The 17166-nt window shown below is 40.0% G+C and overlaps 1 protein-coding gene across 3 annotated transcripts in view; it reads right to left on the bottom strand.

Moving 5' to 3' along the window:
- Positions 1–17166, bottom strand: part of CDH13 (cadherin 13) — a 1362211-nt gene that overhangs the window by 191221 nt on the left and 1153824 nt on the right. For all 3 annotated transcript variants that reach the window (XM_078357844.1, XM_078357843.1, XM_008986283.5), the window contains one exon: positions 10934–11074. In XM_078357844.1, the coding sequence (XP_078213970.1) occupies positions 10934–11074 (141 nt within the window). The remainder of the gene's footprint in view (positions 1–10933; positions 11075–17166) is intronic.

Here is a 17166-nt window from a genome sequence, read left to right as displayed (position 1 = left end):
TCTCAACGGGTACAAGGATGGTAAAAGGAGTTCAAATTTACTGAAGCCCTTGCATTATCCAGTACATGCCAAAAATTTCTACTTGATGTTAGATTCTTTAAGTTGTGAATATATATTGTAATTTCTCAGAACCCACTCTAAGAGTACGAAAATGTAATGTAACTAATAAGTTATTAGAGCTCATTATGAAATTATAAAAAATACCCAAGTAAATTAGCAAAAGGTAAGAGATAAGAGGAAAATAAATTTGTCAAAGAGGAGCAACACATTCTTGGATGGGTGGATTTATCCCCCAATATGTTGCACCTGCATTAAATATAAATGGGCAAAATAATCAAGTGTGAATAGCATTATCAGAATTGATTTTTAAAAATTAAAGCCTACACATACACCACTTAGAAGAGACACAACCTAAATACGAGATAACAGAAAACCAGAAAGAAAAACATGACAGAAAGTATGCCACGATGACACTGACGGAAAGAAAGGTAAGATAATCACTCTAATATGAGACGAGGTCAATGTTAAAGCGGAAAGCATCTGCAGATACATAGAGGCACATTTCATAACGATAAAGAGACAATATATCGGGAAGACGTAACAATTTTAAATTTGTATGTATCTAATACAACAATCTCATATTGATTTTTTAAAAATTTAATAGGACTAACAGGAGATATAGATATATCTACTATTTCAGTAACTGATACAATAAGCAGATTAATAAAACATATAGAGAAGGTTTGAACAGCTAAATTATAAAACTTAACCTAATTGATGTACACAGAACAGGATGCTAAACAACCATAGAATTAACATGACTTTAAAGCGTTCATGGGCCATCTATCAAAACTGATTGCACGTGGGGTTTTGAGCATGTCTTATCAAATGCCAAAGGGCTGTAGTCATGTAGAGGATGCTTTCTAATCACTATAGAATTAAGCTAGAAATTAAAGCCAAAGAATTAAAAAAAACCCAAATATGTCACATTTAGCAATATACTTCTAAAAATCCACAAGTCACAAAAGGGACCCAGGAAAATTAAAAAATATTTCTGACTTGAATGATAATAAAAATACATCACAGCACATATTATGGAATGCAACTATAGTCACGATTAAGACAAAAATTTATAAAGTCTTAAACCCATACATTTTAGTAAAAAGACTAAAAATCAATGATTTAAGTATCATTTCTAGAGGTTTCAAAAATAAATAGCAAAAGATACCTGAATAAGATAGAAGGAAAGAACCAAAGAAACACACAATAGAGAAAAATCCACAAAACAAAAAGTAGTTTCTTTGAAAAGATTAATAAAATTGATAGAATGAGTCCATGGCAGGACCAACCAAGAAAAATAGAGAAAAAGGATGAAATGGACAAATTCCTAGAAAAACACAGTTAGCAAAGTGAAATATAAATTGTTTCATATCCATCAATGAAATCAAACCTTTGGGATAGCCAAAAATGGGGCACAGATAACATTAACCATCAATCAGCATTGGAATTCATTAAAATTGGGATTCTACATTTATTAAGAGAGTGAGGAGGCAAGTTAGAAAATAAAAAAAATTTGCAAGATGTATGTAACTCAAAGGACTCACATCCAGAATAAATAAAGATATGCACATCAATAAGAGAAAGACTAATAACCCAACTTAAACAGTGATTGAGACCTGAACAGGTACTATCCAAAAGTAGAATGCTAACAGCCAGTGGATGGAATGAAAGATGACCAGCTTCATTCGTCACCAGAGAAATACAAATTAAAGCCTCAGTGAAATGTCACTACATACACATTGGAAAGGCTACAAATAATAACAAACCAAAAAACGATAAAACCAAATGCTGGGAAAATACATAGTAGTCAAGATTCTCAGTGAGGGCTCCAGCATAAACTGGGCTAACTACTCTGGTGGTATCAACTAAAGTCGAATCGGCAATTCCACCTGCAGATATACTTCAAACAGAAACACGTACCTGCATTCAAAGGTGCACCTGAAGATGCATTCGAGAATGCTTATTGCACTATTACCCAAATGATCCCCAAACTGGAAATAACCCAAATGTTCACACATAGCAGAATGGAAGAGTAAACTGAAATATATTTGTGTGGTAATGAACACGCAAAGAGTATGGCCATGTGCAACAACCTAGATGAATCTCACAAAAGCGAGCCACAAGAGTCCACGCTGTGATTATTTACACAAAGGTAAAAACAGGAAAAAATTAGTTTAGAGTGAAAGAAGTCAGGAGAGGAGCTGTTTTATGGAGCAGGTGGTGGGACTAGCAGGAACTCAAGGAAGCTTTTGAGTTGCTGATCATATACTGTGCCTTGATTTGGGTTTTGTGTTTGATTCATTGAGAATTAAATCCCTCGGGATTTGTGTACTTTTTCATATGAAAGTTACATGTTTATTAAAAAGAAGTTGATAAATCTTGAATAAGCCATATTAACTGCAATTTAGAAAGGCATTTTGAAAAGTTTCAATAAAACAAGTGAGGAATTACAGCTACTAATTCGGAGTGATATTATGGGTTCTCTGAAAAATGTTTTCAGCTATTTAGAATGTGAGAGAAAATGCAGATAAAGACTTAATGACTTGTACATGAATGATCATAGCAGCATTATTCACAATAGCCAAAATGTGAAACTGACTAAATGGCCCTCAGTGGATGAATGGATAAAATGTGGCATAACCATGTAATGGAGTATATTCAGCCACACAAAGAAATGAAGTACTGGGACAAACTAATACATGGGTAGACCTTGAAGACATGATGCTAAGTGAAAGAAGCCAGTCACAAAGGACCATGTATTGCATGATTCCATTCACATAAAATGTCCTGAACAAATCCAGAGACACTGACAGCAGATTAGTGGCTGCCAGGGTTGGGGAATGGGCAATGGGGAGACTGCTGATGGGTCTGGATTTCTTTCTGGACAATGCAAATGTTCTAAAATTAGATAGTAGTGATAATTACACAACTCTGTGAATATAATGAAAACCAATGGATTGTACACTTTAAAAGTGTGGACGGTGGAAGACAGTGTGGCGATCCCTCAAGGATCTACAACTAGAAATACCATTTGATCCAGCAACCCCATTACTGTGTATATACCCAAAGGATTATAAATCATTCTACTATAAAGACACATGCACACATGTTTATTGCAGCACTGTTCACAATAGCAAGGACTTGGGACCAACCCAAATGCCCATCATTGATAGACTGGGAAAAAAACATGGGGTACATCTATACCATGGAATACTATGCAGCCATATAAAAGAATGAGTTCATGTCCTTTGCAGGGACATGGATGAAGCTGGAAATCATCACTCTCAGCAAACTAACACAGGGACAGAAAACCAAACGCCACATTTTCTCATTCATAAGTGGGAGTTGAACAATGAGAACACATGGTCACAGGAAGGGGAACATCACATTGGGACCTGTCAGGAAGTAGGGGGCTAGGGGAGGGATAGCAGGGGGTGGGAGGATGGGGAGGGATAGCATTAGGAGAAATACGTAATGTAGATGATGGGTTGATGGGTCAGCAAACCACCATGGCACATGTATACCTACGTCACAAAAGCGCACGTTCTGCACATGTACTCTGGAACTTAAAGTATAATAACATTAATAAACCAACTCCAACTGCATATTAGGCATGAAAAACTAACCTTGAAGACCACCAAACCATAAAACTGTTACCAAAAGGAAATGGTAGGATCTTGTTACTTGAGTCACTGAAAACCAAATAAATTATATGGAGTATGTGGGTGAGGAAAAAAAAGCGTGAGCTTTACAGCATGTGAGTTATATTTCAATAAAGCTGTTATTAGAAAACTTTAATAGACTATAAGCAAAAGTGATAAAGACAAAAAATGAAATAAATAGGCATCCTGACATCATTCTGCCTGAGATAATTTATTAAGAGGAAAAGGTAAATTCCCAACATAAGAAATAAAATGGTTTCTTGATTGTTTCATAAAGCCGCTAATGAAGAAGAATGAATCATAGTAAACACATTGGAAAAAGATTTAAATTCTTGCTGATTTGACCTGCCACGCTCACATCAATAAAGATGACATAAAACTCATAATATGCCCCAAACAAGGATGTGGATGACAAGCTGGTTGTTATGTCTCATTGATTTAAACATCAGTTTTACACAAGAACACTGGAAATTGCACAGCTCAGGGATGTCTGATCTTTTGGCTTCCCTGGGCCATATTGCAAAAAGAATGGTCTTGGGCCACATATAAAATATGCTAACATGGCCGGGCGCGGTGGCTCATGCCTGTAATCCCAGCACTTTGGGAGGTCGAGGTGGGTGGATCACGAGGTCAAGAGATCGAGACTATCCTGGTCAACATGGTGAAACCCTGTGTCTACTAAAAATAAAAAAAATCAGCTGGGCATGGTGGCGTGTGCCTGTAATCCCAGCTACTCAGGAGGCTGAGGCAGGAGAATTGCCTGAACCCAGGAGGCGGAGGTTGCGGTGAGCCGAGATCGTGCCATTGCACTCCAGCCTGGGTAACAAGAGCGAAACTCTGTCTCAAAAAAAAAAAATAAAAATAAAATAAAAATAAAAACCAACAAAAAATAAAATATACTAACATGACAGCTGATGAGCTAAAAAAAGTCCAAAAAACAAGTCCTGAAATTTGGTGATAATCCTCAAAATGTGCACAAGTTTTCCAATAATAAAACCTGTTGTGAAAGCAAAAAAAAAAGTTTCTAAACTCTTGATGACACTGAGAAAATCTCTATCAGCCCTGCTAGAAGAAAGCCTATACCTTTTGTTCTTATATTTCTGTAGATAATGATCTTACATAATTGTTATACGAAGTGACTGCAGAGTTTGCAGTCAGATATGGAGGAGAAAAATGATGACAGGCCGTATCAGGCAGTTCATTAATACAACTTTTTATTAAACATGCTAATATTATCTGGGCACAGTGACTCATGCCTGTAATCCCAGTACTTTGAGAGGGCAAGGTGGGTGGATTGCCTGAGCCCAGGAGGTCAAGACCAGCCTGAACAACATGATAGAACCTCATTTCTACAACAACAGCAAAAAAATACAAAATTTAACCCAACACGGTGTTGTGTGCCTGAAGTCCCAGGTACTCAGGAGGCTGAGGCAGGAGGATTAATTTGAGTTTGGGAGGTTGAGGCTGCAGTGAGCCATGACTGTGACTGTGCCACTGCACTTTAGCCTGGGTGACACAATGAGAACCTGTCTCAAATAAGAAAATATGCTAATACCCCAAAGGAAAATAAGACTCTTGAAACATCATGCATTCTTTAAGACTCCACACTGACTTTTAGAAACTGGAGCCTGCACCCTGGCATTCATTGGATAACCTCATGTGATTTTCTGCTGTGGCTCAGCTGCAGCTTGACAGCTCCTAACTCCTGCCATTTGCCTTTGTCCCTTTGTGAAAACTGGGGCATTTACCCATCTCTCATTTTCCAGCTGGAGAACAGGATCATACAAATTTTATGTCTTTTATTATAGGTATGGTAATGTTATAGCTCAAACACCAAAATATTTACCATAGAAAGAACCCATTGAATTGCCAAAAAATCCTCAATCATTAAATCTAAATGGCCAATTGCCATTTTAAGGCACAAGTGGAAAATGCCATTTGAAACTTTGCTTTTTAAAAGTCTTATAATCATTTGCAAACACATTTTAAAAAAATTAATAGGGAGTTTATTAATCCCAATGACCTGAGATTTATGTGAAAACATGTTATTCCGTCAGTATTTGTTGGGCACCAGCCATGTTCTAGGCACAAATCAGAAATCTTAAAAAAAAAAAACTGACAAAACTTGAGAGACAAGAACGAAAAAGGCACAAATGGGGCTGCTGAAGTTTTCATCTCTATTTTAAAGTCTGGGTTTGAAAAGTTTAACTAGGTTTCCTAAAATTATTTCTAAATCCCTTATGCAGGAAATTCAAAACTAACATTTAGTTGAAGTCACATGTACAAGCGATTAGGAAACTTACAGAAAACTCTCCACAGAGAAAAACTAGTGTTTCCAACCTAGATCTGCATGCACATCAATGACTGAAAATTGACTTCACGTATCAGCAGCAATTTTAAGTACAATCCTGGTTCATCACATCCGTGACACTGTTCTGAAGTGAACATTATCTTCAGGAAGCATCCAGAAAATGCTCTACTATTGGATACCCGCCGGGATACAACAGAGAATAGCAGAGATGTGGCCCTAGCTTCTAAGCAAGTGTATAGTCATTATAAATGAACACGAGAGGGCTAAACAAATGAGCTTACTTTGCAATGAGAATTTAATTTTCAAAGCAACCTTTAAAGCATCTCCTTCCTTAAACAAACACTACAAATGCAACGTGCCAACCGAAGACGGTTATAGTTATTTCTCAGTCTCCCTTATGGGAAAGGAAGGCTAAGGAGATGCAAGCAGAAGTCACTTGGTCTTCTGGGGAAGCTTTTCAAGTGACAGTTACTCAAGTGGCAGATCCTCCTTCATTCTCCTCATTCCCTGCTTCTTTCTTCCTGTTATTGGATGTGATAGCTGGTGCTGCGGTGACCCTGTTGTACCATGAGGCAGTCGTGAGGGAGGCAGAGTGGAAAGCTAAGGGGAACCTGGGAAATTGACATCATGACATCACCAAACTGGCCTGGGTCTGTCTGCCTGTAAACTTTGTTTTTTTGAAACAGGGTCTCGTTCTGTCACCCAGGCTGGAGAGCAGTGGTGTGATTACAACTCACTGCAGCCTTCACCTCCCAGGATCAAGTGATCCTCCTACCTCAGCCTCCCAGGTAGCTGGGACCACAGGCACATGATACTGTGCCTGGATAATTTTTAATTTTTAATTTTTTGTACTGACAGGGTTCCACCACGTTTCCCAGGTTGGCCTTGAACTCCTGGGCTCAAACAATCTTCCCACTTCCGCCTTCCAAAGAGCTGGGATTACATACACGAGCCTCCTTGCCCAGCCGTCACTTCCAAACTTTTAAGTGAGAGAAACTATACCTTCATCTTGTTCAGCAGTGTTATTTCTAGTCTTTATTATCTGTGATCAATCATAACTCCTCTTTTATATAGATTTTAAAAATACATAAAAAGATCTATCCCTCTGGAGATGGAAAATCATGTAAAATAGAATTTTAAAACCCCATGTATTCCAAATAACCATGTATTCTTATGAACTTCGAAATGTCCTAAGATATGAAGAAGTTTACAAGGGACTACATCTTCTTGGAGAGCTTTCTAGACACCCTCAATCCCAAATGATCACCATTTCTATTCCGGAATGACAACCTTGAGCTTCGTCTCTAACATTTGTTTCAACTTCAAGATTGTAAGCCCCATGTTTCCCCTCTGTTTCAGGCCATCCTGTTTTTCTGCCTCTTCCACATTCTAGAGGCCACTACATCTGAGCCAGTCCTCATCAGGAGCTCTCCTCTCCCCAGCAGGTTTCTCTTGGCCTCTCTTGCTTTTGTGCCCCGTGCTGATCTCATAGTGATGCATTTTACAGAGTCTGCCACCTCTCCTGTAGAATTGCTTCTCCCCTAGAACTCTAGGGTCCTGACCACATATTCTGAAGTGCTTGAGCAGATTCACAGATCACTTAAAAGGAAAGAGCAGCCTTTCAACATGGAGGGGAGGTGGCCCTTTGGATTAGAATGTCATTTGGCCTCCGACATTTTGGAAACATCATGGTCATCATAGTATCTTTCTCATCACAAGATTCTTCTTCATCACTGCCTTCCTTCCACCATCCTCATCTCTACACTTCAGAGAATAATGAGCAACAAGCACTATCCAGGTACTTTTAGTCATCAGCTCATTCACAAGGACCTAATGAGGGAGACTCTGCAATCAGCCCGTTAAAGGTGAAGACTGGGAAGTAGAGCAGTTACCATGCTCACACCACATGGCTGGTCAGCGGGATGTGAACCCAGTTCTGGCTCCAGTGCCCCCTCCTTACTGCCCCATCACACCACCTCCAGTAGTGTCGCTACCCAAAGGATATGAATCCCTTTCAATAACAAAGAACACCAGCCTTTCAGGAGCATATTAGAAAGTTTAACCACGAATTTATCAAACACTGCACAAAGGCTCCTTTGGGACATTTAACATCCAAATGAGGGTCTAGTGTACTTGTTATTGCTTCTTCTCATCTGATTACTTATCTTTCTTTATGAGTTTAGATATCTGCTCTGCCCTTTGGGAATCTCAAGCTCATTGTCTAATGCCCATTTGAAGACATTTTTTGTGCTTTTGTCAATATTCACAGGTGGATACATTTTCCTTATGCTACTCAGTGTCTCTTTTTTCAAAATTTATTTTTAAGATTGACAGACAACATTGTATGCTTTTAATGTATCCAGTATGATATTTTGAAATCAATATTATACTACAGAATGGTAGCTAACCTTTTCAGTCCATGGTAAATTGTTCCTTAGATTCAGTGACATTAAAAACAATAGTTTCTCATTCATAGTGTTTGGTCCACAAATAAGCACACATTTCTTCTTTTCCTAAGTCACAGGAGCCAAATTCAGGGTAGCATTAAAGTAACTAATTTCACTTGGTTGGTAACACGGATTTATCTTCTGATTTTGGGTTGAGATTATCCTATTTTTGTTCTCATTGTTATGTTTATATTGAATATTACAACATGCTTTGAGTTTTTATTTTGAAATAGGTTGAAGAGAAATTCTAAAGATAAACAAAAATACCCCAATGAACAACATTCCATGAAATGCCAGCTCAATAAGCCATATGAGACAGTCTAGAAAAAAAAAGTCCCCAGGCCAAAAAGTCTGAGAAACCCTACAGACCATACCTAACCCTGTTAGAGAAACACAAAGCATTTAAAAGTTAATCAGAAGTCCTGCAGTTAAAGAAATCATTTAAGGTAATCAGTTCAGTGTTTCCCACGTCTATTTGACCCTGAAGTATATATTTTTAATTATTAACCCCACCCCAGTGGTGTAATTTGTGAGACTAATTTCTTGGAACGGAATTAGAATTGTTTGGAACTAATTAGAAATGGTGTTCTTGAAATGCCAGTTTGGAACCATGGAAATAGTGAGCAGTCTGTATTAGCAGCTAGAGAAACACTGTTATGGGAAGTCAGAGAATGGAGCAGATCAAGCTCCCACGGACCTTGCTGTTTTGAGGTTGGAATCCCGAGTGCCCAAGACACCACAGGGAGAAAGGCGGACATCTACCTCCTCAGTGAGCCAGGCGGGGCTGCTGATACGGTTTGGTTCTGTGTCCCCACCAAATCTCATGTTGAATTATAACTCCCAGCATTGTAGTTGAGGCCTCGTGGAAGGTGACTGGGTCATGGGGATGGTTTCTAATGCGTTAGCACCACCCCCTAGTGCTATCTCATGATAAAATTCCCATGAGATCTGGATGGATAGCATTAGGAAAAATACCTAATGTAGATGACGGGGTGATGGATGCAGCAAATCACCATGGCATGTGTATACATAGGTAACAAACCAGCACGTTCTTCACATGTGCCCCAGAACTGAAAGTGTAATAATAATAATAATAAAAATAAAAGTGTGTGGCATCTTCCCCTTTGCTCTCTCTTTCTCTCCCACTCCTGCACGTGAAAGTGTACCTGCTTCCTCTTTTGCCTCCTGCCATGCTTGAATGTTTCCTGAGGCCTCCCCAGCCTCCCTCTACAGCCTGTAGAATCATGAGCCAATTTAACCTCTTTTCTTTGTAAATTACCCAGTCTCAAGTAGTTCTTTATAGCAGTGTGAGAATGAACTAATACAGAGCCACTGGGGAGCTGGGGGGTTGAGAGGATCCATCTGTCCCAAGCCACCCAGGGTAGCCTCGAGATTCCTCCAGAGAGGGGTTGGGCAACTGCAGGCCCATATATAGGTCTTTCCTCTTAACACCCTAGAGGCTGTAAGCACTGATGGTAGATGAGGAAGGCACAGCACCACAGTTAGGAGTGAAGCTTTTGAGTCACAGGAATTTGGTTCACTTCCCATTTCTGCCACTTTCTCTGTCCACGACCTTGTGGCTTGTTCTCTAGGTTCTCTGAGCTTCACAGTAAGTTAATTTGTAAAATGGTAAAGCCAAGCTCACACAGTCAAATGAGGAAAGAGATCTCAGGTGGAGACACCATGGTGAATGCAGTAAAGACTGTAAAAGTCAGGGCTCATCTCACCTATTCCATAGACTTCACTTGGTCAGGAAGAAGGACATCAAATCCATACCCTGGCCCTGGCCCCTAAAGAAGCCATAATCTTAGCACATTTCCATCAGATGCATAATGCAAACGGCTTCCTGATTTGGGTACAAATTCAGCAACTGAAGGTGATCTCATGTACTCAGCCCTTCCCCAAACATCGTTCCCTTGGAATAATGGGAAACCACAACCATGATCCATAATCATAAAAGCACAGGGGCTGAGAATAAATAATGGCTCTCCTAGACGAGCTAACTTGGTTGTTATTTACAAGCTCCTGGGCCACATTGTTATTGACTAGGAAATCTGCTTTACCTCCTTGCTGCTGTTCCGTCTGGCCTCTCAATCTGCACTTGCTGGAAAAAAAGTTATTGTTATGCTAAAATCACAATGGGACTGTCATAACTCAGTGCTAAATAACACCAATAAAACTATGAAAATGGCACTTGGGCATTAAAAGTTATTTTCTTATGGACTTTAACAAGATTCAGTGCTTTTATTCTCACTGTGCTCTGGTATTTTAGCTTCACACGCATACACAAAATAAAAATGTGAGAAGGAATTCCAGCCAAACACCATCCTCTCTCCCACAAAGGAGTATTTTGATGTTGACATGGGAGCCGGCAGGAGCTGTGGTACACAAATTCACATCAATCAGTAATGGTAGCTGTGCCCACAACGGCGGTGTCTGGCACAGGGGTTTACCTCTTTCTTGGTGAATTTTGGTGAGTGATCATTTTTGTCATCAATCATGATTGTGGCTGTGGCTGTGCCCGTTAATCCAACATCCAGTCCGGCCATGTCTTGAGCCTCAATGATCAATTCATATTTGGGATTTTCCAGAGTCTACAAAACACAAGCACAAAAAAAGAATATGACACTTGGATTTGGGTTGCTGCTTTGGAAAGGTGGCAAGTGTGTTGCTGGAGCTATCTCCCCCTCCTCCTCCAGCTAGGGCAGGCATCTTTAAGCAGTGATAACATTTTTACCTATTATGTATAAATGTGCCTTGGAATTTCTCCAATATAAGACAGTCACTATTCAAAGACTGGAGTTTCCCATGGGGACAGAATATATTAAATTTCCTGTCCTTATTTAGGGAGACATGTGATATGCTACAGAATGCTCCATTTCCTTGGTTTGGGTCTACATTGTATTTCAGTGTTCACATCCATATCTGTTATTTCAGAGACCTCAGGAGGCTGATCTGAAAAGGAGGCTACCTTTGATGATGAGCTTAGAACAAAGACTGCAGCTTTAGGAACTCACACTGACTGAACACTGGTGAGGCAGGCATTGCATCGCTGCGCTTTACAGAAATCCTTGTTAGTCTTTTCCACAAGCAGCTCAACTTGCAATTATCATTCCCATTTTACAGACGGGGGAAAAGACCCGCTAAGGTTTAGACTCACTTATATCACGCTTCTTTCACGTCTCTTTTGTTGCACAGGCTGTTACATGTGGAAGATGCATTTAATCCAATAATGATTTGATAAATGTAACACAAGCAATACTGCATATTCTCTCTCTTTACATATGTGTTTTTCACCTGAATAGTTGACAAAGATTTGGTGATCATGTTTATATAGTCAAAACAACTAATGGAACAGCCCTGCTCCCAAGATGAAGAAGAGTGCAGTCATTGGTAAATAACAGTCCCTACATTTAAACCGTCTTTGGTAGTAGATGTCTGCTTGTCTCCATCAATAAGCATACCATTCATCTGGTAAGGCAGCAGCCCACATTTCCTTTGCAGACCTATTCTTTTCTTCTTCTCTGCTCACGTGGTTTGAGTGGGATTGCCTTTCTCTGCCTCCTACCCATTGAACTTTCGGAACGAGCCCTAATTAGAAGCCAATCAGTGGATTCCATTCCAGTGGTATAATGTTAAGTCCACGCCCTGTGTTTGACAGTTAGGTGCAAGAAGTTCTGTTTCCCTGTGGTGTGGACCTGGTTGCATTTACTCGGGGGAGCTAGAGGAGTTATCTCATGACCACAGGAGGGGATGTGCAGGAGAAGCCCCAACATCCAAGAACAAAGGCAATGTCCTAAGAGAATTATACTTGAATGTCAGAGAAGAAACAGTTCTCCTAGTGGTTATACTAGAGCCACTTCGTCATACCACTCCTGAAGCCAGCCCTGCCTGTGACCTTTCAGCTAATGAAGGCCATAATATTCTTTATTTGCTTAACCCACCTTGGATAGATTAATCACTCACACAGAGTCCAAGCTGAACCACTTTCAGTAACAAAAATAATGGTTGTTTACAATCACGTAAATAGTCCTTACCAGTACGACAGCTTCAAAAACAGTTGGTTATACCAACCAATAATTAAGAAATACCACAGGGAGCAAAGAACAAAAAAGCAAGGGAATATGTCTAATTTTCTTCTAAGTTGTAAGTTTAGATGGTAAATTTCAACAGCTCAATGCTAGCTCTCCCAAAAACTTTAAAGTATTTTGAAGCATTGTTAGCTGTCTGCTCATGGGGACACATTTCATCGGCTGGTCCTTTAACTTCTGAGCGTTTTCCTAGCTACTATTTTAAGGAGTACTAGTTCCGTTGGGTGGTTTTTAAGGCCCTCCACTGAAATTCACGGTGATGAGTGGGAAGTCGGTGCTCTCCTTTGACAGCTCCACACTCCATGGTTTGGTTTCAATTCTGGCTCCATCAGGACCGAAGATCACAAAGTTCTCTGATCGCTGAGTGCAAGTGGAACTGACAAAGTTCTGGTTCCCAATTCCAGTTCTGGCTGGGTCAGCCGGCATTGCTCAGCGAAGGTGCTTGAGATGTCATCTGCCCTGGTTCTGCCTGGTTCAAGAATTCTGGTGGCCGGGCGCGGTGGCTCACGCCTGTAATCCCAGCACTTTGGGAGGCCGAGGCGGGTGGATCACGAGGTCAAGAGATTGAGACCATCCTGGTCAACATGGTGAAACCCCGTCTCTATTAAAAATACAAAAAATTAGCTGGGCACGGTGGCGCGTGCCTGTAATCCCAGCTACTCAGGAGGCTGAGGCAGGAGAATTGCCTGAGCCCAGGAGGCGGATGTTGCGGTGAGCCAAGATCGCGCCATTGCCCTCCAGCTTGGGTAACAAGAGCGAAACTCCGTCTCAAAAAAAAAAAAAAAGAATTCTGGTAATTTTGCTCCTGGCTGGTTTAGTTGGCACTTCTTGGTATAGACGTTTGAAATCCCATCCATTCACAAGCTGAAGCCAGAAAACTTGAACCTAATGGAAGTGGCTTTCCGCTTATAATCATTGACAAGCTGGATTGGATGTGCTGTTGGCCATGATTTCCGCAGCTGGACCATATGAAACCAGTAAATTGGCCACCTTTAAAATCCTTCCCAAGTGTCTCTGAACATGTTAATCACTACTCTGAGCATCACAGGACTAATTTCTTATATAACACTTTTACTTTTGTCATAAGACATCACACTTATTTTTTAAAGCACACGATCATTGACATAAAAATTATGTGGATTTCCCCCCCAGTATTGAAGGGATTATGGTAAATATATTATTTTTCCCATATAATATCATTTACCAACATAATTCCTAGATGTTACTTTAAGGGTTGCATAAAATATAATCATATGTGTGTTTTATGATCTACTCTATTATTAGGCCTTTTGGTTATTTGCAGTTTCCAAAATATTGACAATTTTAAATAACACTGCAATTAACATCTTTATTCACGAAGGCTTATATATATTTTGGCCACTTTTATTTTTTATTATTTTTCTTTTTGAATGATAGATCCCAAGATATGGAACTGCTAGGATAAAGAATATGAATGTTTTAAGGCTTTTTATCCATATTTCAATATTTTTATCCAAGAGGATGTTACTTTTTCACCAGTCCTATGAGAATGTTTAGTTTTTGATCTCAGACAGGGCTGGTCTCTAAACGACAGCTCTTGACATTGCCAAGGGAAGCAAACTGGGAGACCAGGGTGACTCTATGACAGCGACATGCCAAGGAGATAAAGTCCTCATTCATACCATTCATGCTTCTCCAACTTGCAGTGCATATTGCTGTGGGGACCTGCTACAGGACTGCCTCAAGCACTAATATAGCGGGCGTCTGCTGCTTTGCTGTCCTGTATCTTCTCCCTCTTCTTCTGGTAGCTATGCTATCATTCCCTTGGGCATCACTCCTTCCCCATCCTCCGTACAGGTGGAGTTCAGATGGGGCTGACCCCACTCCCGATTTAGGGATGGTCATGTGGTTCAGGCCTGGCCAATCAGGGCTTTCCATTCCCATCACCATGCGATGAACACGTAACGTAAGTTCGTCCACCCCGAGACTGAAACTCAATTCCAGGACATAGTTCTTTAGTTCTTTTAGAATTCTTAGGGAAGAGAAGTTCTCTTTCTGTTGAAGTTGGAAGTGGTTAGGGCATCAATCTGGAGCTAGTGGTAGCCACTTGTAACCACACAAAGAAAGTCAACCTGAGAAGGAAGGTAACATGGACCAAGAGGCAGAGATGGAGTTAGTTGTCATTGTTGCTTTAACATTTGAGCCCCTTAATTGTCATCCTTGAAGCCAGGATTTACTCCTTAGATTTTGTGAATTCTATGAGCTGATACATTTTGGCTTTCCTTAAGACACTTGATTCAGATGTTCTGTAAGTAGGAATAAGGCAGTGTTGACTAATATTGCAACTGCTGTTATGACACCATGATCAATTATCTTACTAGTGAGAAAGCACAGGAGCTATCACATCATACAATAGCATCAAAATAGGTTCTTCAAAACAGTATTCCAGTCATTTTATGAATACGTCATTTTCTCTTTTAACAGTTTCCACTAAACAGAATTTTTTTTTTTTGCCCAGGGAAAGTTACCATAATTCTTTATTAAAAAAACATTTATTTATTTTGAGACAGGGTCTCACTCTGTCACCAGGCTGGAGTACAGTGATGTGATCATGGTTCACTGCAGCCTCGACTTTCCCGGCTCAAGCGATCCTCCCACTTCAGCCTCCTGGGTAGCTGGGACAATAGTCAAACACCACCATGTCCAGCTAATTCTTGTATTTTTTGTAGAGATGGGGGCCTCTACAAAATTTTGGTCAATGGAATGTAGCACAAGCAAAGGACACATTGGCATAACTCTCTTAAACAAATTTTATAATTTTAGAAAATGAACTTGTCAATTTCCATCTCCTGAAGTAAATAAAACTTTGCAGCTATAATGAAAAATGCATCGATTAACCTAGAAGAGAATCAATTAGACTAGTAAGTAGTTAAATTGGAAAGAGGTTTCAAAAGTCTACATTTTTGAGCAAACTTAAGGCTAACCTCAAAAATATTTTTATTGCTGAAATAATATCCAATTATTGTAAGCAACATAAAAAGATACAGTCATTTCAAAGACCCCTCCTCCACCCTTGCCCAACCCCACCTCTGAGAGGTAAATATTGATAATTATCTCCTTTTTCTTGTACAAGTAGACACACGCACAGATACACTTTAAATACCCACATATTTAATAGACACATTTATATACAGACATATTTCATCAAAGTAATACTGTTTACATAGCATTACAATTTGTTTTACCATAAAACCTTAATCTCAGCATTACAGAACTATTCACTTCAATAGCTGTAAAATAGTCCATTGTAAAGATCCAGTATAATTTATCTAATCAATCCCTAATGGATAAACATTTGGGTTGCTTCCAAGTTTCTACTTTTTTTTTTTTGAGACGGGGTCTCGCTCTGTCACCCAGGTTGGAATGCAGTGACATGATCACAGCTCACTGCAGTGTCGACCTCCCAGGATTAAGGGATCCTCCCAACTTAGTATCCCAAGTAGCTAGGACTGCAGGCATACACCACCACACCTTGCTAGTTCTTGTATTTTTGTAGAGACAGGGTCTCCCTGTATTGCCCAGGCAGGCCTTAAACTCCTGGGCTCAAATGATCCTCCCACCTCAGGCTCCCCAAGTACTGGTATTATAGGTATGAGCCATCGTGCACTGCCCAGGCTTTCATTTATAAAAGCAATTTTAATATAAAAATTTCACTGGCCTGTTATGATTTGGGGATCTTTCTGTAATGAACATTATTGCTTTCACAAGGAGAACATTAACAAAATCCCCAAAATGATAATAAAAGAAACCTCCTTTGGAATGCAAAAGACCCAGTTTGCACTTAAAAATTAGAGAAAATGCCACATGAAATCCTTTGCTCTTATATGATCAGAATACCATCTGCTTGCCTCTGACCTACTTCCTGATCCTGGGAGCCTTTTCCAGAAAATCACTCCCTAATTTTCTAGCTCTCAGAGTCAGAGTCACTCTTACTTGAAATATACACATATATTTTAAATTCTGTATTCTCGCTGGCCACTCTGCATTTGTGACTCTGCTGGAAGAGATTCTCTTTAGGTTGGGTATCCAGCCCACAGATGCCCCATTCTTCAGGGGGAAACACTGATGCAGAGAAAAAGACCCCAGTGGCTATGCATCATGCTTGTCTCCCTCACCCAGAATTGACCAATTCACAGGTAACTCCCTAATTCAAGCTGGGACAACTGGATTCTGAAAACAGGAAATGTGGGACTGAGAGCCATGAAGACAGAATATAGGGTAAACCCTCTTGCATTTCTCCATGTAACTCCTAGGACTAACAGAGGGATTTTTGCCTTGAATGTTTTGGGAGGTAATTTACCACCCTTGTGCTTCTCTCTGCCCATGAGGAAGGCACCCTGCCTTTTCACTTATCCAGCTTCCCTTTCACTTGTCCAGCTGCCCCATCATTAGGTGAGTGAACTGATCAGTGAGAAGGGGGTTCCCTTATCAAGGTCAACCCCATTCTCAAGATGAAGGTTTATTCTCCCTGGGCCTCACCTGATTCTGTGTTTCTCTGGTTCAAGGCTCAGAGGAAAGATGAGTGTAATCAACTTCAGCTCCAAACAGCTTTTAAG

This window comes from Callithrix jacchus, chromosome 20 (genome assembly GCF_049354715.1).
Source record: "Callithrix jacchus isolate 240 chromosome 20, calJac240_pri, whole genome shotgun sequence".
Taxonomy (NCBI): Eukaryota; Metazoa; Chordata; class Mammalia; order Primates; family Cebidae; genus Callithrix; species Callithrix jacchus.
This window is presented reverse-complemented; position numbering and strand designations above follow the sequence as displayed.